The 23,794-nt window shown below is 42.1% G+C and overlaps 6 protein-coding genes across 24 annotated transcripts in view; 3 read left to right on the top strand and 3 right to left on the bottom strand.

The window, feature by feature from the left end:
* The first annotated feature begins 1,994 nt into the window (after window positions 1-1,994).
* Window positions 1,995-4,101, top strand: LOC100119246 (troponin C). Of its 5 annotated transcripts, none has more exons than XM_001606660.6 (3): window positions 1,995-2,219; window positions 3,059-3,479; window positions 3,806-4,101. In XM_001606660.6, exons 1-3 carry the CDS (start codon window positions 2,217-2,219, stop codon window positions 3,832-3,834), a joined length of 453 nt encoding a protein of 150 aa, XP_001606710.1. In that variant the 5' UTR covers window positions 1,995-2,216; the 3' UTR covers window positions 3,835-4,101. The 5 variants fall into 5 exon arrangements, with proteins under 5 accessions (XP_001606710.1, XP_032453141.1, XP_032453140.1 ...); XM_032597250.1 differs by having other exon boundaries at window positions 2,893-3,479; XM_032597249.1 differs by having other exon boundaries at window positions 1,995-2,276.
* A 107-nt stretch (window positions 4,102-4,208) lies between these two features.
* Hex109 (hexamerin 109) lies at window positions 4,209-10,129 on the bottom strand. 2 transcript variants are annotated; one of them, NM_001170885.2, is made up of 7 exons: window positions 7,541-7,616; window positions 7,121-7,461; window positions 6,740-7,045; window positions 6,623-6,663; window positions 5,664-6,592; window positions 5,446-5,582; window positions 4,209-5,366 (listed from the first exon to the last, which is right to left on the bottom strand). In NM_001170885.2, exons 1-7 carry the CDS (start codon window positions 7,614-7,616, stop codon window positions 4,413-4,415), a joined length of 2,784 nt encoding a protein of 927 aa, NP_001164356.2. In that variant the 3' UTR covers window positions 4,209-4,412. The 2 variants fall into 2 exon arrangements, with proteins under 2 accessions (NP_001164356.2, XP_031778331.1); XM_031922471.2 differs by having other exon boundaries at window positions 4,212-5,366; window positions 5,664-6,663; window positions 7,541-10,129.
* Window positions 10,130-10,300: 171 nt separating this feature from the next.
* On the top strand, window positions 10,301-15,327 carry LOC100119170 (mitochondrial Rho GTPase). 11 transcript variants are annotated; one of them, XM_031923551.2, is made up of 13 exons: window positions 10,301-10,423; window positions 10,881-11,191; window positions 11,303-11,559; window positions 11,686-11,787; window positions 11,857-11,898; window positions 11,963-12,249; window positions 12,333-12,525; window positions 12,600-12,866; window positions 12,941-13,153; window positions 13,234-13,430; window positions 13,852-13,890; window positions 14,092-14,163; window positions 14,544-15,059. In XM_031923551.2, exons 2-13 carry the CDS (start codon window positions 10,972-10,974, stop codon window positions 14,668-14,670), a joined length of 2,016 nt encoding a protein of 671 aa, XP_031779411.1. In that variant the 5' UTR covers window positions 10,301-10,423; window positions 10,881-10,971; the 3' UTR covers window positions 14,671-15,059. The 11 variants fall into 11 exon arrangements, with proteins under 11 accessions (XP_031779411.1, XP_032453120.1, XP_032453122.1 ...); XM_031923549.2 differs by lacking the exon at window positions 10,301-10,423 and adding an exon at window positions 10,468-10,664 and having other exon boundaries at window positions 14,544-15,327; XM_032597229.1 differs by lacking the exon at window positions 14,092-14,163 and having other exon boundaries at window positions 10,316-10,423; window positions 14,544-15,327.
* LOC107980666 (coiled-coil-helix-coiled-coil-helix domain-containing protein 2-like) overlaps window positions 14,369-23,794 on the bottom strand; it is a 130,859-nt gene continuing 121,433 nt past the window's right edge. Inside the window, exons 1-4 of one of the 4 annotated variants that reach the window (XM_016981796.3) lie at window positions 18,728-20,024; window positions 15,919-16,003; window positions 15,654-15,849; window positions 14,369-14,941 (exon numbers count right to left, since the gene is read on the bottom strand). In XM_016981796.3, coding sequence (XP_016837285.1) covers window positions 14,931-14,941; window positions 15,654-15,849; window positions 15,919-16,003; window positions 18,728-18,849 — 414 coding nt within the window. In that variant the 5' untranslated portion in view covers window positions 18,850-20,024 and the 3' untranslated portion in view covers window positions 14,369-14,930. The other 3 variants (XM_031923588.2, XM_031923589.2, XM_031923587.2) reach the window with 3 other exon arrangements.
* Window positions 14,951-18,348, bottom strand: LOC100113993 (coiled-coil-helix-coiled-coil-helix domain-containing protein 10, mitochondrial). The gene is made up of 3 exons (XM_001605435.6): window positions 17,903-18,348; window positions 17,022-17,416; window positions 14,951-16,941 (listed from the first exon to the last, which is right to left on the bottom strand). The coding sequence occupies exons 1-3, from the start codon at window positions 17,941-17,943 to the stop codon at window positions 16,928-16,930; spliced, it is 450 nt and encodes a 149-aa protein (XP_001605485.1). The 5' UTR covers window positions 17,944-18,348; the 3' UTR covers window positions 14,951-16,927.
* The window catches only part of LOC100679575, a 43,244-nt gene continuing 37,937 nt past the window's right edge, over window positions 18,488-23,794 (top strand). The window contains exon 1 of the mRNA XM_031923548.2: window positions 18,488-18,654. The gene's annotated coding sequence lies outside the window, so the exon portion shown is untranslated. The remainder of the gene's footprint in view (window positions 18,655-23,794) is intronic.

Below are 23,794 nucleotides of genomic sequence, written 5' to 3'. Positions count from 1 at the left end.
CGTGTAACTTCTTTTCGGCCATTCTCTAGCCCCGAGAGCGATCGGAGTATCGCAGAGAGTTAGAGCTGATCCAGTCGCCCGTGAAATGGCTCACCCTCTCGCTTTGTGCAGCTTTATTCGTCGCGGCTAAATTACTCGCGTCGGTCTAATGCCGTCGCCGCGATTATGACTCGGACTATTTTCAGGCTACTTTAATTCATTATTAACCGAAGAGACGATGCTTCTTAATTATTACGCCGGCGACGCGCTTCTCGTTATACGTTATATACCGAGAGCCTTGAGACTATCGCGGGAATATCCTGTTTTTGCGCTCGCACTTGGCCGACACTGAAGCGCGAGGTGTAGGACGTTTTCATTATATCGATGATTTATACATTAGGGGGATGCAGCTCTAATTGGTATTATATCGTTATATAGCTTTACGAAAACGTGTGGCCAAAAGAACCGTTGACATTTTCTCTCGCGCGCGTTTTTACAGTAGGTTCGCACCAGCTCGCTATACTAATTATAGATAGTATAGAAAAAATATTATTTTCAGCCCTAATGGCCCGGCTCTTTTCGACGAAAATACCTTTCCCACGATTGTAAAGCTTATTAGAATGAAAATAGGAATAGGTATCTTGACAGCAGCAGCAAGACATTTCGGCGCGGGACGCTTTGATGGTGAAGCATCAGGCATTACGACTATTTTTGTCAGTGCACATATGAGTGACACAAATAGTTTTTGTTGCGGAAATTATATTTAACCGTACCTTGAAACGCATACCGTCTGAGAGTCGCGTATACGTATGATGGTATAGGTATATAGTGTATACAAAAAAAAAATCGAATTGCCCGCGCGCCGTTTCCAAGTTTCTTCCGCGTGCCGCTCGTGACTTCGGCCCACGACGAGGGGAGCGAAGTTTTTGAATTATAGCTGCTTCGAGAAAAGCTATATTTGAAAGGATCAACGGTTTAACTGTTCCAGGTGCGTTATGTGACAGTGTTTAAAAAAAAACAAACAAACAAACAAAGACACGACTGTCTCGCCGTACTCGACACCTTATACTACTTAATCCGTGTAAACGCGTATAGCGCATCAAACGACGGCTTGCTGGTCATTTTTAACGCATTTGGCAGGACGTCCGACGTGTTCTACACACATTTTCTTTGTTATTTAAATTATCATGCGTGCTATTTCAACGCCTCGGGCTTGTACGAAACGACTAGAAAATGCGCGTGCTCTTGTACCGACAGCGATCGGATTCGTGTCGTTTGATCAATCAGAACACACCACACGGCCTTTCCTCGATTTTCCCTCGACCAAACTTTCGCGAGTGTCGAACGCGATGTATACACACGAGAGAGAGATTTGCGAGCGTTATTTTCCGTTGAAAAGCTAACAATGCGCCTTGTGAAAAAAGCTACAGACAAATTCATCGCGGAGACAAGCAGCGCCTATTTGTCGAGCGCGTTTATTAATAACTTTATATTCGAAACATATTCCAAACTTTGATTCAAAATATGACGCCACTGACAAATGCAGCGCTCTTAACTAGGAAAATATTAATCAAGAGTCAAGCCTGAGTCAGCCAGGCCAGACGAATATTGTAACTTAATAATGAGTATACAAAATACGCTGAGTCATCCCCTATACGACCAAATAATAATCAGTTGAAAAAAAAAAAAAAGCTTGCGATAATATCCGCTCACTGCGTCTCATAAATCCGCGAATATGAATTTGGCATAAAATCGTCCGAATGTGTCATTGCTCTCTCGTAACAGGTGCATTGCCCGTTTTCGAGCAAAGATATTATACTTCATAACGACACCGCGCACAGGTGGTCGTCTCTCTCTCTCTCTCTCTCTCTCTCTCTCTCTCTCTCTCGCGTAATCTCGAATCGATCTGATTACACGCCTCCTTAGTCGCGAGACGCATATACGCGTATAATACACTGAGAGAGAATAATTCGGGAGGAAGTATATAGAGCCGTGAAGATGTCAGCGTGCGTCTACCGCTGCACTTATAACATATTTCATTTTTCGCGGGCGCAAGCGAGAGACAGAGAGAGAGAGAGAGCGTATGGCGGGTCGCTATTTTTGCGTATAACTCGCGACTCTCCGCGGCTTTCTAGCTGCTTTGGCCCCACGAGCGCCGCGGCACATCTTTATACGGGACCGCAAGCCGCAGCCGCTCCTCAGGTGTCCACTGTCCGTCGCGAGAACTATCAGTCAGAATGGTGAGCACACGAGTGGCAGAGCTTTTTCAGCGCGTTTTATAACTATTAGCATATAAAGTGATTATTATTATTATTATTTTTTTTTTTCGTAACCCTTTGAGTTTCTTCTGATTTGATGGTACGTTGTTGGTGATTTTTTTTCCTCTATTTTGTCCTTTTTCGGTGCTGATACTCGATTTCGAGTGGCTGTTACGTAAAGTAAAGCTCGTTGGATAACGTGGTTCGGATCATCGTTTGTGATTATTTCGACAATTTTTTCAACGTACATTTACTTTCTAGAACGGTCTAAGAATTATTCGTAAACTAGTTCTATGTTTGGAACTCAAGAGGGTTACTCCAAGTCTTTCCAAAGCTTTTACCTCACCTATTTCAAAAGCTCACTAGATTTAGCTAGCTCGCAATGCACAGTGATTAATAATATTTCACCGTTACTCATCTGTTTCGTAAATACAAGCAACATCATCGCGGAAAACTAATATTATACGCGTGCGCTTCAAATTAATTACCGTAAATCATCTCCTTTATTATTACTAACTTATTCAAAAAAAAAAAAAAAATGTTCTTTTCTACCATACGAAAATACACCTTGCAATCGGGCTAATCGCATTAAAAGCTTTTTTCATCGAAAGTTCAGTGTCAGTCCGTATGTATAATTAAAAGCTCAATCAATTAGCGAGCGAGAGTATGATCGCGCCTTGGCACTGGGCTCGACGATAGACAAGCCGAACAAATTCAACACAAACATCAATAAGAGCATGATCCTGCTGACGATCATGATATTGTTCGTAATCTACACGCGACACGATGAGCGCAAAAATTGTAAAGCATGACCACCATAGGAGGAAGACGAGCAGAAGACGGCCGTGATGCGCAAGGCATTCCAGATGTTCGACACGACGAAAAGCGGCTTCATCGACACCATCAAGATCTCCACGATCCTGAACACGATGGGTCAGCTGTTCGACGACGCCGAGCTCAACGCGATCATCGAAGAGAACGACCCCGAGGGTCTGGGCAAAGTCAACTTTGACGGATTCTGCCGAATCGCCGGACGCTTCCTCGAGGAGGAGGACTCCGAGGCTATGCAGGAGGAGCTCAAGGAGGCCTTCAGGCTCTACGACAGGGAGGGCAACGGCTACATCACCACCGCCACCCTCAAGGAGATCCTCGCTGCCCTCGACGACAAACTCACCAACACCGACCTCGACGGTATCATCGCTGAGATCGACACTGACGGATCCGGCACAGTTGACTTTGATGGTTCGTTCTTCTCGCTCTTGGTCTTGTTTTGCGCGTGCGCCTCCTTCGTAATTTGCCGAGCGCGACGCCGCCGTCGCGCCCGGGATCATTAGTCATTCGCGAAAATAGACTTTGGGGCTAGACGATCGCGAGGGCTTTTTAAAAATATTTCGTATGTGCTTTTGGACATATCCGTCCTCATTAGACGAGCTGCTTGTTTTCTCGAGCGCGATTTTGGAACGCGGGCGTGTTTAGAGAGACTTCGTATAGTTTTACGTAAGAGATCTTCGTCGCGTCGTTTTAAAATCTTTATTATAAAATTAACATCTGATGTTTCTTATTTGCAGAATTCATGGAGATGATGACCGGAGAATAAAATCTTCACCCCCATCAACGCCGAAGAACCAAAATGCATTAGTCAGATGGAGAGGAACCAACAACTGCGATATACTAATTCCGAGCCGTCGGAATCAGAACAACATTTATCATATACCAACCGATTACACTGTCATCGATCGAGGCGTGTCTAGAGAGAGCTTATTGTTTCTTTTCCAAGCTATAATCGAGCAACCGTACTTTTCTGCCAAGCTACTTTTGACATCCTTATTTAATAAAGAGACAACGATCGATTTTCTAAGAACAATTGAAGCTTTGTGCACTGCCAACTACCCCGTGCGTGTGATAGCTGCAGGTGTTGCGGTGATGTATATGGAGGCGTCAAACGATTCCGCATAAGAGAACGAGTCGTGTGCGTGTACGCTCATGAAATATAATTTTTTTATTATTATTTTGCTTTTACATCGTCAGCGTAGAATCGTTGGCGCGAAAAACAAGGGCGTAATGCTCGTTTTATCATCACAAAGGTAATTAAAACGTCGGAGCCGCTCAAGCGTCAACAACATTTGCATTAACTCAATTTAAAGGAGAAGAAATAGTATCGTAATGAAATATAGCTTAGTACTCGGTGAAGTACTCGTCGTGGTGGTAGACGACGACGTCCTTGAGGTAGATGTTGTGGGCGTAGAAGGCGCTGTGGGCGAGCTGCCTGTCGAAGGGGTAGCCGAGGGGCTTACCGTCGAGGGATATGGCTCCGCCGATGATGTCGCCGATGAACTCGTTGTTGTAGAACTGCTGGAGTTGCTCCTCGTGTCCTTGGTAGCCCTTGTAGGTGCCGGTCGGGTAGGTGCCGTGGTACTCGCTGGCGCCTGGGTAGTGTCCGCTGCCGTAGTACTCGTGCTCGTGCTCGAAGCCGTGGCCGTGGTGGGCGGTTCCGTGGTACTGCTCACCGTGGTAGGTCTTGCCCTGCTCGACTCCGTGGTAGGGGGTCTTGCCGTGGTACTGCTCGCCAGCGTAGCCGTGGTGGACTCCGTGGTACTGCTGTCCGTGGTACTGCTCGCCGTGGTACTGCTCGCCAGCGTGGTGGTGCTTACCGTGGTATTGCTCGCCGTGGTGTTCACCGTGCTGCTCGACGTGCTGCTCGCCGTGGTATTGACCCTCATGATGCTCGGGGTAATGGTGCTCGTAATGATGCTCGCCACCGTAGCTGTAGTGGGTTTGTTGCCAGTGTGGGTAGTAGTAGCTTCCTGGGTACTTCTTGTAGAGGTAGCCCCAGTGCCAGTTTCCTTCGGTGATGACGTGGTTGTCGAAGTCGGGAATGACGTCGACGCTCTGGTATCCACCGTGGATTTTGTCGACTGGGTGCTGGGCGAACTGTTCGTAGTCCTCGGAGCTGACGATCTGGTAGTGGTGGGGCTGGTAGGTCATCCAGTTCTCCTCGACTACTGGTCCGTAGTGCTCGGGCTGGTGGTGGATTCCGGCGGTGATGATCACGAAGAATTGGAGGGGGAATCCGCTCTTGGTTCCCTTGGGAAGGCTCAACCTGGCCGGGAATCCGAACAGCTGTTGCGGCTGTAAAGGGAATTTTTTCCTTCGTTATACAGTCAAGATTTCGATTACGATGAGCAATGTAACTGAAGCGAGTAATTACGTAGGTGATGTAGTAGGGGTTCTGCGACTTGATGGCGCCCTCGACGCGCTCTCTGATCTGCTGGACTGATGGCCAGTCGTAGCTCTGTCCGGTGGCTTGGTGAGAGTTGCGGACGATTGCGTTGTGTCCCTCGACGACTGAAAACATAAGACGCGCCTTGAGAAACCTATTCGTTTAATCGCGATCGATTGTCCATAAAAAAGAAGCCCTCTACTCACTGTCGTAGTAGAACTGGTCGAGTTCGAAGAAGTAGTGCCTGTGGACGTTGATGTCGATGGGCTGTCCGTCGTAGTTGTATTTGGGTCCTACGTAGACGCGGACAACGGCGCCTTGGACGGGCTTCTCAGCGTTGACGTGGATGGTGTACTCGTATTGCTTGTGGTCGAGCCTCTTGAGGTGAGCTCTGACGTGGGGGAAGGGCTGGTGCTCGTGTTGGTGGTGGTGCTCAACTGGGTGGGGCACGGCGTTGTCGAGTTCGACCTCGTAGTCGCTGAAGTAGGTGACGAGGTCGCCAACTTGGACCTTCTCGATGTGTACTCCGGGCACGACGACGTCGTTGTACTGGTAGGCGGGGAGAGCCTCCTGGTAGTAGTGGAACAGTTCGATGATCTTGCTGTAGAGCTGGTAGAAGATCGGGTCGCGGACGGCGGTCTGGCCGAGCTCAAGAGCGGATGGGCTGTACTCGTAGATGTTGTTGAATTCGGGGGCGTTGCCGAGGAGCTGCTTGGCGACGGCCTGGTAGCTGCCGTAGTATCTGGGGTTGATGCTGTGGCCGGTTCCCTCGATGATCTGTCCGAGGATGTTCAGACCCTCGGGCTGGTAGAGCGAGAGGAAGGCACCCTGGGGTGTGATGACGTGACCGAGGTCGATGGCGTCGACGATTCTGCGCTCGAGAGCACGGACGAGCTTGATCAGTTCGTAGTTGTGGTGTCTGGGGGTGATGTAGTGGTGCTCGTCGCGGCCGGGGAAGTTCACGCCGTTGAGGTAGCGCAAGTGCGGCTTGTACGGGGTCTCGATGTGCTCCCAGTAGTTGTCGAGTTCTCTGATGGGCTCGAGACCCTGTCCGAGACGCTCGAGGTTGTAACGGGCGAGCAATTGCTGGTGGATGTAGTAGAAGTGGGCACCGTGGCCGACGTGTCCGTGGTGGTGGTGGTACTCTCCCTCTCCCTTGAATCCGCCTTGTGGGTACTTCTGCCCGTAACCGTGGAGCTGCTGTCCCTGTACGAAACATCGATAGATCACGCCACACTGTCCGTGAAAACTGTAAATGCACAACTGGGCAATGTAGGCTTACGTGGTGCAAGATGTAGCTGGACAGGTGGACGTAGGAGTAGTAGGCGCTCAGACCGATGTCCTCAGTGAAGTAGGCGATCTGGTTCTCTCCGAAGGGGAGGTAAGATGTGTAGTTGACGTGGATGTGGTGAACGTGCTCGTGGTGCTGTTCGCCCTCGCCGTGGTGCTCGTAGCCGTACTGGTTCATGTAGTCGTGCACCTTCTGGATGATCCTGGTGTCGAAGAAGTAGTGTGGGTAGACTTCGTACGCTGGGGGAAGGATGACTCCTTGCGTGTCCGGGCGCTGGATGACAGCGCTGGAGAAGGCCTGCGAACGTCGACGTTTTCTCAATCTATCATATTTTATACTAGCAGCTCATTGGCCGCGGTCGAGAAAACTCACCTTGACGAATTGGTCTTGGTTGACATAGACACGGGCCCAGGCAGCGGTGTTCAGGAAGGTTTCGTAGTCCTTGGCTCCCAGGAAGATCTGGGTCAGGAGGGCAACCTCCTTGCGGAGCTGGCTGACCGAGACCGAGAATGGGGTTCCCTTGGGCTGTACATGACCAGTCTTGACCAGACCGAGGTAGTACTTGACGACGGACGGGTTCTCGTAGTTCTGGAGGTACGGTTCGAATTCGTATTTGTAGCCGATCTCGTAGAGGTACTGGTGTGGCAGCTCGCCAACGATGTTCTCCAGCAGGTGGATCACATGTTGCTGCTTCTTCAGGATATCCTGGTCAGCTGTGGAGTCGAATTAGGCAATAGTTATCAATAGATGGCCCAGACTAGTACAGTCGAAATATCGTGCAGGCGCACTTACCAGCGTGGAGTTTCGGTGTGGTGGGGATTGCTGCCGCAAGGGCGAACAAAGCCAAGAACACTATGCTGAAGCGCATGGTGATACAAGGTGCTGTGCATGCTGACTGCCGCTGGACCCGGGCCTTTTATACCGAATCCGTATCGCTATCCAAGACGGATCCGCGACCTATTGACCCGATACGTATGCGAACGCAGCATTGGCCCCTCGATGAAATTCGACCGTGGAAGATTACGCGGCCGATGCACGTATGTAGCGATTGCAGTCGCGAGTTCATTGGCGAATTTTGCAGAGGGTAACAATGACACTTTATCGGAAACGCCATTGCCATGAGGGTATTGAGCATTGGCTAGCTGATTACGTTAATCTGGCTATTCTAGCTTTTTAGGGGATGTGGCTTACGATGGCATTTTAAAGCTTCAATAGAGTCTACATTTCTGGAAAACCAATCGCGGGGGTTAACGGTTTTGCATATAGTTTCAATTCTCAACATGATATCGAGTAGCTATTTTTATGAAGGGTTATGACAAACCTCGTATCGGCGCGTTCGGACTAGTAAAAAATGATCGTCTAGAGGCGGCAATCTAAATTATTCGATTGTTTATTTGGAATGATAAATCAATGAGATTCTTTCCAAATAATTCATAGTGCGTATTAATGTAGTTTTTGACAGACAGTATCAAGTCTCCAAGATTAGGCAATAAATTTTTATTCCGTTTATAAGAAGTTACCAAATTGTATTAATCATACGAATGATATCAACAAATCGATGCAATATTATACGTTATTGAAATAGGATTCAGTGTTTATAATTTTCGTACAAGTACAAGGCTCCAAACGATCGTGTTTAAAAATGGGTCAATGTTTTTATAATTTAAACTTACCAGCTGTTCATAAATTACTTTGAATATTGACGAGTCTAAATGAGAATGTATACACAAGGAAAGATTTGAAAACATGTCATCTTTTACATATAATACTTCAATATTACGATGTGGTGTACATTATTCATTGAACTATATACAGTCATATATTCTCTGTTGTAAAAAAATGCAGGCATTTCAAATAAATTACGATGATTTGCTTCTCATCAAAGTCCAACGAATTTTTCGCTTTTTGAATAAATAATCTTTATTGATTCGAACTGCAATTCAAAGGCAAAGTTAAATTCGTCTTCGTAATGAATGATATTTTGCGCAAGAGCCGAGGAGCGCGAGATAATTCCGATAAATCTTTCCAGACTGTACGACAGGTGATTGTGCGCACTCGGGTTATCATAATATTGTTTGTTTCGCAATTTTATCCGCATATAATCGTATATTTGGATGCGCGCAGTGTACATTATACATCTTGCGCCCACACGCACTTTGACCATGTGCAAGTTTCGCAGCAATATGTCTTTCGTGAAAGACTCTTGCTCGTGCAACTTGCAACTCAATCAACTCTACGTAATCGTTACTTTTATATTTGAAGTTTACAAGAATGCGTTAGATTAATAAACTACGAAGGATATGTAGTCATGGAAAGGAACCAGTTTAATGGAAACAAATGAGGTATGCTAAAGCTTCGTGGTCATATTATTTCAGCATTTTTTATGCAAATTTGGGTACTATAAAATTATACAACTTCATCACAATTCACGCAATAAGTCTGTTAGACTCTTCTATATTCGCGTCTATTTGTATATGCTTGAACGACTCGTAATTATTTGTAAACATTGAATGGAAAACGCGCAAAAACCGCATGAAAGGACTGTCGACACGCGAACCCAACATCAAGAGTATATATATATATATATAGGTATAGCGGTGCAGCGATTGGACTATGAGAAAACTAGATCGTGAAGAGCAATGTCTTACACTCGCTGCGAGTAATATATAGACAATGGCGGTAATGAACTAGAGAAATCGCAGGAGAGAATGGAAAATCATGCCCTGAATTCTCAATAACGAGCATAAGGCGAGAACAGAGCGTGGAACCTGCGGACGATAATCAGAAATTCGCAAGTCGGAAAGATCCAAGATAATAAGCGTACGTACAGGTCTGTCATATTCGTGGAAACGAGTTGATGCGCATTAATTAGTGAAGTATGAAAAGACCAAACGATTTCGCATTTATGCATAGACTGTATTACTATTTGGACTATGTATTTAAGTGTAAACTGATGTGAAAAGAAATAGATTGTATGTCTAACGATAATACAAATGTTGAAGGGAATGCAAATACTTCGATGTGTTATTCTTATATTAATTATTGTCAAACTTTGATGATCGAGAAACGTCAATATTTCATCAGATTTATATCAATCAAGCGTCGACGAAACCTCGCTAAAAGTTTCACAGATACTTATATATATATATATATATATATAAGCTTTGAGAAGCATATCTGCGTTTTTCTCTATATCGTTACGAGGTGCACTCATAGTCAACAAGGCTTGGGAAAAGAAAATAATCAGACGCATCGTACGTGCTGCCACACAGTTATAAGTACCGTGCTCGAAATGTGCGCTCTCCAGAGGTCCATTTAACGACAGCCGCGCATGTGCGCGCTCTCCCATCATCATCATCATAATATTATAGGGCTCATGCGTTATTCTCTCCGGGCGCCGCCGCGATCAAATCCGCATGCGTACAAGTACTTGCACGCGAGTAAGAGCGAGACAGAGCGACTCGGCGTATAAGAGCTAATACCGTACACCGCGAGAGACCGACGCGGAGTATCGCGAGAAATATATCTTTCCCTCTCTCTCTCTCTCTCTCTCTCCTTATACTTAGTCTCCAGTGGCCGCAGTTGAGCGCGCGCGCGCGCTCGCCGCAGCGGCAGAGTAACCTTGAAAAGCCCACCCTCCGAGAGAGCTTCGAAAGAGGGAGCTTCGCCTTGCGGGTGAGATTCGACCACACATTCACACGCGTATTTATACACATATATGTATAGCTGCGCGAATTCGAGCTGCCTTGGCCGCCCGCGCCAGTGTTGAGAGAGATCCTCGCGCGATAAGCGCGAGCGCCCGCTTTGTTTATGTAAAGTTTCTGCTAGGCTCCGAGAGAGCTCCGGATTGGAGAGAGAGAGAGAGTATTGATACCCAAGACAGATAGACTTACGGACAGCGCACTCTAACATGAAGGTTAGGTCAGGATGCTAGTCTCGACGAGGACGACGTAACGTCCAGCTCTCGTCAAGTCGTGCATTCTATCACATCTCCGTCTGTCTGTCTGCGTGTGTGTGTGTGTGTACGTGTGCACCTTTGCCGGGAAAACATCCGCAGTGTGTGTGTGTGTGTGTGTGTGCAGTCTCGAGTTACGAGCTCGCGCCTCTCTCTGACCGATTATTTTGGCGCTAGCCTCTGGAGTACCTGCACGGGATTTAGGATGCTCTGGCACTGGCAAGCCGCCTGAACACTCAGCTCGCCAAGGTCAGCTGCAGCAGCAGACATGGTCGTCACTGGAAACTCGGCGCACCGCGGCCCGACCAATCCCAGGAAAAATGTCAGGATACTTCTCGTGGGCGACCGGGGAGTCGGCAAGACGTCGCTCATACTTTCGCTGGTCAGCGACGAGTACGCCGAGGATGTGCCCAACAAAGCCGAAGAGATCACGATACCTGCCGATGTCACCCCCGAACAAGTGCCCACTCGCATAGTCGACTACTCGGGTAAGCTGGAATTCTCGTGCTCTATGTCCTATTGTGTATACTTTGTCTCTCTCTCTCTCTCTCTCTCTCTCTCTCTCTCCTTCAACCTTCTGGTTCATTGTTGTTCTACAGCTATGGAGCAGACCGAGGACCAACTCTGCGACGAGATCATGAAGGCACACGTCATCTGTGTTGTTTACTCCGTATCGGATAGGGAGACTTTGGATAATGCTAAATCTTACTGGCTGCCGCTCATCAGAAAGAGTGCCTCCAGCAGTCGCTGCCCGGTGGTGCTGGTTGGCAATAAGATCGATGTTATTGACTACTCGACAATCGAGGAAGTTTATCCAATAATGAAGGAGTTTTCTGAAATCGAGAGCTGCATCGAGGTAATAAACTGTTATATTTCTTGTATCGACCTACAAAAATCCTAATTTATGCCTGTAGAATTCAATTCACAAGTGAATGTTAATAGCAATCTTTGCAATTCAACTAATTATCACCTGTATTTGCAGTGCTCCGCCAAAACGTTGCAGAATATCTCTGAGATGTTTTACTACGCACAGAAGGCTGTTTTACATCCGACAACTCCGCTGTATAATTATGACACACAGGAGGTACACCAATTATCAAGTATTTATATAATGTAATCAAACAGGGCTCTTATCTGTATGATTTTTTTGCAGCTGACTGATGAGTGCAAAACTGCGTTACAAAGGATATTTAAGGTAAATACGTTTACCTAATTGATGTATCAAATTGACTAGTACTAAAGGTTTCATATCAATTCAGATCTGTGACGTTGACAATGATGGACTGCTGAGTGACACTGAATTGAATGCATTTCAACAGTGGTGCTTCAATACTCCTTTGCAACCTCAGGTGCTAGAAGACGTGAAAGCAGTTCTTTCCAAAAATATTGAAGATGGTGTATGCAATGGCTGCGTCACAATGAAAGGTTTTATGTTTTTACAATGTCTCTTCATTCAAAGAGGAAGAAATGAAACTACTTGGGCTGTATTACGAAAGTTTGGCTATGATAATGATCTTCAAATGTCTAAAGATTACATAAATCCTCCGTAAGTAAAAATGACTTGATTCAATTTTCTGACCCCTCAATCAGCTTTAAGTTTCTCATTTAAAAACTTGAATATTGTTACAGTCTCAAAGTTCCTTCTGGATGCACAACAGAATTATCTCACAAAGGTCAGGAATTCCTCACACAACTTTTTATGCTACATGATCGCGATAGGGATGGAGCTCTCTCTCCGCATGAAATGGAATCGCTATTTTCTAAATGTCCTGTACCTCCGTGGGGAGATGAATACAAGTATATGGTTGCTACTAACGAAAGAGTGAGTGAATAAAAAGCTGTTAAAGTACTTTAATGAAAGATGATAAAAACTAACGATTTGCATCTTATTGATAGGGTTGGATTACTTACCAAGGGTTCATGTGCCAGTGGACGCTTCTAACTTACATGAATGTCAAAAAAACATTGGAATATATGGCATACTTAGGCTACAATTTATACCATAATGAATGCCCCACATCAGCGGTTACTGTAACGCGAGACAAGAAACTAGATCTAGCTAAGAAGCAATCCAGTCGCAATGTTTATTGTTGTCACGTGATTGGACCAAAAAGTGCTGGGAAAACCACATTGTGCAGAACATTTGTTGATCCCAAACTTGAGGTATTTTTGCAACTTGTTAGTAAATCCGATATTGTGGCATATTGTAATTTACAATATACTGTATTTCATTTTAGAAATTGAACAACGATACTGTACCAAGTAATTCACACGTCACTGTAAATACAGTTCACGTATATGGGCAGGAGAAAACTATAATTTTGAGAGACATTAATATTTTAAACGTTCAAGACGCTCTGACCCCTGCACAGATTCAATGTGATGCTGCCGCTCTCGTGTATGATTCTAGTAATCCAAAATCTTTCGAATACATAGCCAGAATTTATATAGTAAGTCACAGAAAATATATAATTATATCTATAGAGTTGGTGCAATCGAATGTGTTCTAATGATTTTTAATTTTTCACAGAAATATTTTGCGGAGAGCAAGATCCCAGTACTAATGATAGCAAATAAGAGTGATCTTGCTGAAGTAAAACAGGAGTATTTATTACAACCCCCAAGTTTCTGCAGCAAGTACAAACTCATGCCACCACAGCCTTATAGCATTTCTCGTACAGTACGTCGTGAAATCTTCGTGAAATTGGCTACAATGGCAGCCTTCCCGTAAGTAATGATTTCAGTAATCAAAACTCATATCTTACAATACTTATTAAAATTGAATTAAAGTTTATCACAAATGATCTGAATATGCATAAATGTTTTTCTTGATATGGTTATGAATCTCCCATAAATAGATGCAAGTGCATATCTTTATTGCAATGGAGCAATGAACAAAGTTAGAGTTTAATTTTTAAATTACCACACTGTTTACTAGTTTCATTAATCTTTCAATAGATTGAATTCCGTTAAATATGTTAAAAATTTAATGGCACAGTAAACGATAGTATGTGTCCAAAATCCAACAGAGGAAAATTGCTTTTTAATGGTCCCCCTCTATACTGTACACCTATTACTTTTCTTTTTTTTCTTTACACACGAACACCGATTTTCGTAGAATACTAATAAAAAGCAATTTCATGTTTAGCCGCTTTCAAGCAGCGTGGGTATTGTTTTACAAACACAGGTTGGTCCAAAATTCAAAATTACACAAATAAATGTTTTTTCGTAAGACATCATTGTAGTCAGTGAGCACTGTTCGAACATTCCATCAACAGCCTTGTATATTTGAGGACATATCTTGTATATTTCTTCTTACTGCGCGTCCTTTAATTGCCAACAGAGCTTCCGGTATAATAAAGTACGATGTTGGCTCTCTTTTTTTCAGCCCATTGAGGCGAATGGTGCATATGTTGCTTCTCAAACCGTCACCAAGTCAGTGGTGGAGCTCTGTCGCAAGGTTTCGTTGCGTTCTTTCCGTTTTAACGTGAAACATTCTGTTTTACACTCACCTTATATTAATTTTAATAATCTGATTTTTCTTTTACTTTGCCCTGCTCATTTTTAATTGTACATTGACTTGATTACTAAAAAAAGCATTTTTAACATAACAGTGCGACTGCATGCGCATGATAGATAGGCTTTGTGATTCATTTATACATAGATGTTGTTTTTTATTTTTTATTAACATCATAGCGAGATTTGATCAAAGTAATTTTGGTTTTTCGCGTTTAGACAAGACGTTGAAGTAAACATTATTTTTCTTCGTCTTGTTGCAACACGAAAAGCAGCACAAATAATAACTTCGGATAAATTACTAACAGCTTTTTGTATTTTCAGACACATGAAGCAGTTTGGATTGATGCAAGGAGATTCGATTGTCTGGTGGAAGGCTGGAATTGGTATCGCAGTGGCAACGATCGCCGGTTTCGTGGTCATGCGAGTCTTAAGTACCGATAAAAGATAGTCTACCATTCCCTTTTAAATCTTTACGGCACCCGTTCTAATTCAATAAACATTCGTTTCGAAAACGCGTTAATTTAATGAAGTCTGTTATTCGCTGAAGGATATTTAGTCGCTTGTGAAAAATCCCAATTTAAAGTACCTAAGTAAAGGAGTTAGATGATGTACAATTATGTATAAGAAGATATTGACTTTATTACAGATTTCTTCGAATAATATGTGATTATCGATGGTACATTCTTTCTTCTCGACGTTATTTTGTACTCATGTCAGATCTGCAATAAAGTCAAATTATAAATTGCAAATATTCGATATTTTTTAAAATGTAATCTATATTACTGTATAGTCACTTTTATCTCAAATCAAGAAGGCTGTAGGAATTCTTAAAGGTTATTCAGATGTCTTATTTATTAAAATACATGACTGCATATGGAAATGTGTTTTGTTAATTTTTTTTATACTATGATTTTTGTTGAATATATATTCTTATTTAGTTTAAAAAATCGTTATAAACATACTACACGAATCAATTTTTTTATTGTAATTTTTTCATTTCCAAAGTGTATTAATTTATAATAACAGAGAATACGGTCGATTTGTAGCAAATAAACGGCACTGTATTACTAGAGAAGTATATTAAAAGTCGATTATGAACACAAAATATTGTTTATCGTTTTGCCCGATTTTGCGCAAAGTGATGTATGGCTGTCAATAAGTAGAACACTGATGAATCCTAGATCTATTTTTTTGGATATTAATAACGATTCTCTATATTTTATACGTTCATAACATCAAATTGCGACCATAATAAAATTCATAGAGGAGAATCATCATTTAAGCTGGAAGTTGCTTATAGCCTCAATTTATTTTAATATAGAAGAGAATAATAATCTATCTAAGACAAGTTTTCTTACTGCCAAGTCATAATATTGATCCTATTAACCTTACTGATTTGCAGATAAAAGCTAAATTATGAGCATAACGTACTGTATTTTCGTTTACAATCAAGCCAGGCCTGTCTAAAAGATTCGCAAATGCGCAAATCTTCTTCATTCTGAGCACAGCCCAGAAGCTGTAGCTCGTCATATTGGCAAGGTCCTGATGGGGGTACACCAGCAGGAGGTGCTAATGATGAAGAGTCAGACTCACTCCTTCCTGTTATTTTGTCACCGATAACTGTTCCCTATTATAGTGATTATTATGTCCATGTTTACAAAAAGCTAATTTAATTGATTAATGTTAGTGGCTTTACCGCTGCAACTCCAGCTGCAGTCCCTGCAAATGTACCTAGAACACCTGGTTGACGAGGTACGGGTTGAATGATTACAACGTCACCCCTATAATGTTTCAATTTCTATATCAGCAACGTAATCTTTTAAATAAACGAGACATGAGATAATAGTAAAGGTTTTCTATGAACGACAAGTGCGGCTTTTTTTTTAATACAAAAAATATATGATTGATGAATTCTTTGAATTATCGTGTGTATATCTATTGACAGGTCAAAGTAGAATAAAGACTTTAATGTTTCCGAAACGTCATCTTTTTGAAGAAGCAAAAAGTGCGCCATTATATAACAACCTATTACAAATTGATATTTATAGAATTTCCGAAACTATTCTGTTCACAGGTGCATGAAGAAATACGATTTTGCCGCTATTCTTCCATTGCTCATTTTTATTGTAAAGCTTATACTTTCTTATAAGTTTTATTAATAAAATATGTTTAAATTACTGTGGTTAATACTTTAGAGTAACTAGTTTCAGAAGACAATAAAAAATGACGTTCTGTAGAAATGAAAATTGAAGTCTTTATTTTATTTTGCCTTCAAAAATGTTCAATTTTACCAATAAAATATTGCCTTGATCTAATTTACATGCAATAATGGTAGAAAATGTACTTCCAAAACAACAAGTAAGTCAAACACAATACATTTACATTAAATAAGTAAATCATCCCCTGACAATTTACATTTACTCCAGATGGAAATTCACATGGCAAATTTGTTAATATTAATTATAATGTTAAGGATTATGTATAAATAAAACACATTTTCTGGCGTATAATTAACAGCTAATTTTATTTCACTTTCCAAGAGTAATGTGTAGTATTACTTGAATATATTTGAAAACAAGTTCAAATATAAATAAAAATAAAGTACTATTTATACAAAATTATAAACTGAACAATTTTACGTTCTTTTGCACTTTAAAAGAGTTTTCCAATTGATAATTGAAATAATTAACTAGATTATTTTTCTATTACAATGCTAAATCTGGAACAGAAAAAAATTGTTTAAGATTAGTATCAATAATTTAGTGAACAATGCACTTTTAAAATCTATCAAATACTAACGGTTAGCAGATTTGCATTGACGCAGAGCTTCGTTGAAGCCCTCGCACAAGGAAAGGTCAGACTGGTTTTGAGCACACTCCAAGAATTGCTTAACCTCCCAAGCGCAAGCTCCAGTTGGCTGGGCCTGTGCTGGGGCAGCTGCTGGTGCAGCTGCAGCTGGGGCTGCAGCAGCCTCGCTGGAACCACCGCCAAACATTCCAGTCATGGCATGGCCAAGGGTGTGACCTACTGCCGATCCAATGGCAACACCACCAGCAGTAGCAGCCATTTGTCCCATGAGGGAAGGTCCCTGGGATGCGGGTTGGGCCATCATGGGGGTTGCAGCTGGAGCTGGTGCTGGTGGGTGGGCAGCTGGAGGAGGAGCAGCACGTGCTGGAGCTGCTGCTGGCCTGACGCTAAAATGAGAAGATCCATTTTGAAATTGTAACTTTGAATTATTAAATTGGGCAAACTCGTGTAAATGTAACGTCATATCATCATTTGGCTAGAATTCAATAAGGCAAGTCAGTACTCAATCAGTCACTGACTGTCGTCGACTAAAAAAAATACTCTGGCAAATTATAAGCAAAGATATGTGGACTCATTGCTATTGCTGATAAAGCACTGAAAGCATAGAGCAAGAGCATGGAGACCATAATCCATTGAGACAGTGCAAATAACGATCGGATTCGTGACCGAGAAAAAGTGAACTTTAAACAATGTGCCCTTTGGATCCATCAGCAACGTCAATCGTACTGTCTAGCGAACCGCGTGAGCGTGACGTAACGACGAGTCGTCGGAGGCGATTCTAGCAAATTCTCGTGTGGCAACAAATTGCGCTGATAGTATGCAATTCACAAAAAATTCTCGCTCTCAGAAAAATACATCAACACTTTACTTACGTCCTTGGCGGAGGTCCGGATGCTCGTCCACGTCGTGGCATTTTGTTCGAGTAGTTTTCAAAAACGACACTGAACTTTCTCAAATAGCGACTTAAAGACGCCGATTCTCTTTATTAAACACGTTGTCAACTCACTGAGTTTCAACTTGCGACTGATTTCGGGCTCGTCGCGTTCAAGGCTCGCGTTTCCGTCCGCTAGCAGATATCGAATTGCGCAACGAGGTGGTGGGAGGTTAGATCTCGGCGCTGATTGGCTCGGGACGAGAAGTGACGTAGCCGCGATTGCGACGCACTTCAGTCGGCCGAGTCGTACGAGCCGTTTTCGCGACGTATCCGTATTGTATACAATTCGGTGCAACAAATAGCTATATAAAACGCGAGTGCACACGAAATCAGCGCATCACTTTGCGATGGCTGATGTAAACATTCGCAAGATCTGCGTAGGATCCGCGGAGGCGCGAGATAATCGGGCGAAAACACGGGGCATTTTCCGCAAAATCGCTCGCCGGGCGCCGAGCCAAATCAGCTCGACGCGCGTGTGGCTGGGCTTGCGAGATCCGAAAAAGTGTTGCGCGATGCTGTTTTTTCGAGCAAATACCTTCGGAGGATGGGATGAGTGTGCGGTAGGAGTGCAATAACACCTGTACTTCATGATGAGGTGGATTTTAATAGGTTATGAGTAAGGCGGTCGGATGATCGAGGCATAGATGCCTGCGCTGAGGAGCCTTTGAACTTGCCGCCGTTTTACGCTTAGTGAGTAGCGGGACATTTGAATACCTATATGTAGTTATGAGTTTATATTCATGCATAAATTTGGCGGACTTACGCTTTTTTTGGAGGTTGCTGTTGATGTGGGGGAGGGGGAGGAGGTCGAGGTGTCGGTCGATTTTTTCTAGGTGCCGTTGATTTCGACCTGCTCGGTTGTCCACCAGTTCTACGACTTGACATTTTTCAAGTTTTTTATTTGATTTTGATTCAGTGATTAATCAATATGCACTTTCTAATTTAGTAGCTCGAAAACGTAACTTGCAATTTTGACACCGAAAGACAATTGTGATTTTGGGTTATGAACAAATAATTTATTTACGGTCTTTTGTTTTGTACTTCTTTAAAATACTTCAGAACGTTGTTAAACTACTTTATATATTTTGGCAATTAAAAAAGTATTACTGTATTTTGCAATCGCAATAAATATTACTGGAATAAATGATGTAAAGATATCGTATAAAAATTGTCGCGATCGATGATAATGTATAAACTGTGGTAGTTTTCTTACCCACTATCGGTAACAGCGACGAGCATATTTTTTTCAAAGCTCACACGCAGAGTGCGTAGCCTTCGAGTCTGGTGGTCTTAAAAAAGCTTCTTATCTTTCCGGGGGACATACAAAAATACATTTCCACGAAATTTTTCGTAAATAACAAAATGTTTATATTTATAAAAAAAAAACAGTTTTTGTCCAGCCTCATAAAAACTATCATGACGTTTGTTTATTCATCAAGCAACAAGTAGTTTGTTTTCGTGCAATAAATTATGATTTTAGCTCTGCCTAGTGATCGTAAAACTCTCCAAGCATTGATTTCAACTCTTATAATAAAATACCTTTTGTAAAAAGATATCAAGATAGAAGATGCAAACGAAAAAAAAAAATCATTAGTTACGAGCACAGAGGTGCAAAAAACTAAAGGTGTATAGAGGTTGAAGCAATTTTTTCACATATTGACGTCAGCATGGTGATGAAAGATATTCATTTGATTGGGCTTTTTTACCGCAACGCGAAGAATACTTATAAATCCTGCTAATGTCGCTTCCAATGGTGTGGGTAATGTTATGAAAAAAAAAAAATTATAAAAAACTGTGTGGCGTAACTATTGTGGAGCTTAGAGACGGTTTTTCGCAATTCGATGAAAGAATCGTGATAATATAGGTTTGTAAAGAGTAGTTCCCCTTAGAAGCACGAAAACAAATATTTCTTGTTTTGATAAGTTCTATATGATTTAAAAGGGTTTGAACTGAATTTAAAAAAAAAAATACGATAGATCGACGAACGTTTAAATACTACGCAAATGAACTCGAAAATCAAAGCTTTACGATATTTTGAACCATTTGCGCTTCTTATAAACAAAGTATCCATACGTTAGACGCACATAAAAACATGAATCGAAAGCGGTATTCCTGATATTTGCAAACATGTTTACATGATGCTATCTTAAAAAAGTAGTTTCACCATCATAAAAGTTCTTCAATAAGGAAGCAACAGCTATTGATTATCCGCTGTAAATATTTAGTAATTCCGATGGCTTGAAAATTAATGAGAATCATTCACCTTCACAATGTGAACAGCGTTTTTATATCCTATTGAAATATAAAGATTAATAATTTTATGACGAATTATGTTTTCATTTGCCATTTTATAGTTATAAAGACACGGAATTCGATACGTGAACCGAAAAGCAGTAGTTTTATTTGATACAGGCACTTTCTCAAAATCTAGTTTTCGAATTATTCAACATAGTCGGTAGGTATAACGCCCAGGTGATAGGTATTTACTCTCGACGTTATAAATGTTATAGAGCTAGGACTTAAAACGTACGTGTATCACGAAACAAGATTAATTACTTTCATTCTCCTACTGTGAAGGATTTTTCCCATGATTTCACAGTTACGTGTCTATTCGTATTTTCACCTTTGAAAACTTGCATTTATCAAGTTCGTCGTAGATTTTCTCCACGAAAATTGCGCGAAATTCAAATCGTTCAATTTGCGCACTTCCAAGTACTCATCGATTTCGAAGTTTTCAAACAAACTTTCTTGTTTTTCCTGAACAAAAAAAAAACGTTCGCAACGTTTCCACGGCACGATAATGATGATAACAAATAGCGCGCGCAATTTAAACTTTTACTCGGCACAATTCATTATGCAAATGTGCCATTTGAACATTCTTAGTGCATATTCTTAAGACTAGAAAACTGATTAGCAAGTCCGGCGCGTTCTCTCGGGTTATACACCTTTTCCGCAAGCGATTCGATCATGTTCCATTCAATACCTATACGTGTAGGTATCGCAACCGAAATTTCAATTAGTCGGTGTGTATCCAAGGTTGCTCGGCGTTGCGCGTTCGTTTTACTAATCCGAACCGGACCCGGAAGTGAATCGAATCGAAGAATTTTTCTTCCTATTTTCCAACATTCAAATCAAAAACGGTATCACTAATCTCGAATCTCACGCTCGCGATTACGAGAATCCCGAATTGCCTCTAAAATCCAATTAAAACTCTTTCTCACGCGAAAAAATTTCGGACGCAGTAGGCGCTCGTTCCAAAACAATTCTCAAGGATGACACTGGCTATCGAAAACAGAACTCGAAAAAAAGAAATCCTACTCTCGCGCTTCTCGTGCAAAACAATAAAAGACCTCGAAACGTAAAAAGAGGGGGTTTATTCTCGTTACGAGTTAATCCTCGCTCGCGGAGCGCCGGCCTCGGCACGTAAAATTAGCAGCGACTCCGGTCTCTCTCTCACTTTTGCACACATCTTACGTTCGCAACACACACAGACGAGCGTTGCATATATATTCGCGCGAGCGAAGAGTGAAGAACCTTTTGTCCGTGGCGATGATCGGTTTCGTCGCGGGGTCGTTATCATCGCCGCCGAGGACGTGCGTGTCAATAAGCTGCTGCGCCTCTGCTTCTTTTTTCTCTCTCGCTCGACTCTCGCTGATGCCTCCACCCCCCCCCCCCGCCGCAGCGATGCAACGGCTTCTCAGACTGAGATAGGACATGTTCGCCACGTGCGTCGCTCTCTCGTGTACTTATATTTAGAGTATATAACCGCGGCTCTTTTATTTTTCTTCGGCTATACGTTCACCTCTCTTGCTTTTCACGCTTCGCGCCGGCGCGAGCGTCTCTCCTTTTGTGCGAGTGAACTATATTATTTTCATGTGTATATATTATCGCGTTTCTTTTCGTACTGCGCACTCTCTCTCTCTCTCTATGTTTGCGTTTTTCTTCTTCGCCGCGCGCGCGCGCGCAGATGTTTTCTTTGAGATTATTATTGTGCTTATGGTAATTTATGCAAGCGCTTTCAATAACAAAGGGAGATTTGTCTGCGAGAGATGCAAAAGTTGCTCCAAGTATACGATGCTCCAGTAACCGAGGATCTGGCTCGTGATTTGACGTCGACGATAGCTTTGGTGGTCGAGTGTACGATTTTTTACAATAAACTACATCCGGTTACGCGATGGCGAACGATCGTCGCCAGGTATAATTCAAGACACTCCTTCCTGTCGAGCAATTTACACGAAATTAGTCTGTCCAAACATCATCTCTGTAATAATACTTGTATAAATAGAAGCGCGTTGTCTAACGATACATTCACCCCTGCAGCCTTATCGAAAAGAAAGTACACTTACGAGATAAGATTACAACTCGATGTTTTCACTGTAGAGATAATGCGCTATAAATGTCCCACATAGATTCTCTCGCTTATATACAATTCAATTTTTCTTCCTACATCGACCAACAGTTTACAGAAATGCGTTAACAATGCAACGCAATCGGTTAAGTCCCGGCGCGCGATTACGCTGCTGCAAGCTTGCGCATCGTACATTTCTCATACTTCAACGCACAGCCCCTACTGTATTTTACATTCAGGAAGCATTTTGTTCGTACTTAAATTTCAGTGCAGTGCCAGAGAAGCAAAAAAAAAAAAATACTTTTCTCTTCCACTACGGTCGTTGCTTATGCGCGACCAAATGACTACGGGAATTCCAATGTTGTGCGCCGTGAGATGTGTTTTTGGTGTATAGCGAAGGCTTGCATATGTGCGCGATGCTTTCGTTGTTGATGCGTGAATCCCGTACGTGAATCGAGTTCTTTGGGCGTCTATCAGAGGAGAATTTCCGAAAAAATCAATCACACGCTTCTCACGTTAAGTCAGCGCTGCTCGGTAATGGATTACGTTTGATAACATCTTGGTTTTACCACTGGTCCTTCTTTGATCCCTTGCGTACTTAATCTTCGTGTCATAAGTTCTGTATAAAAGTTGTTTTATTTAAACTTAGTCGTCGGAACGAGTTTGTTCTCGGCGATAACTGTGAATTAGTAGAAGATATGACGGATGAATTTGATCTTACGTAAATGAAAATTGCAATCGTATAAAAGAATATCTTGAAAAATATTTTGAAGTATAGTCTTATTAGCGTTGCATTTTTACTTCCTCAAAGTTTTTTGCCGTAAATATTATCGTCGCGTTAATTCTTTCCGCTTTCGAGTCACTTAATATGACTTCGATGACTGGAAATGCTTTGAATGTTTGCACTAAACGTGCTTTTTGAGTGAATCAAAAACTCTCTTGTTTTGACTCCTAAGTGATTTATCACGTCGAGTTCTTCACAACAGAGTAATTAATTATGATCAATATTCTTTTGAATTATAAAAGAATTGTCATTTCTTCGATTCTCAGTGCATATACAGCTCTTTACTAGTTCGCGATATCAATTATTTTTACACTGTATATATTATACAGTACAATCATTATATGTCAGTTGACGAGCTAAGATAAGTTCAAGAATACAATATCCGAATGATTTTTACGTTTAAGCGCTGATACAGGCCAACGCGTAGATGTATTATTCACAAAAATATGTCTCTCTCGCACCTTCGCGGAAAATGTAATTATTTGCAAAACGTTAAGTAGAATAAATTTATCTCTGGCAAAACGAGCGAACAAAAGAGATCGCTCGGCGTCTTCGAAGAATGTTCAAAATTATCTTCGCTAGTATTTTTAACGATAAAAGTATGTCTCGCTTCTTTGTACGAAGAATAAGAACGATATCTGCAAAAGCGGAGGCAAACATTTAACTAATGCTTAATTGCGTAAACAAGAGGCATACAA

This window comes from Nasonia vitripennis, chromosome 2, assembly GCF_009193385.2.
Source record: "Nasonia vitripennis strain AsymCx chromosome 2, Nvit_psr_1.1, whole genome shotgun sequence".
Taxonomy (NCBI): domain Eukaryota; kingdom Metazoa; phylum Arthropoda; class Insecta; order Hymenoptera; family Pteromalidae; genus Nasonia; species Nasonia vitripennis.
Note: the sequence above shows the minus strand (reverse complement) of the source record. Positions and strands in the feature narration are given on the sequence as shown.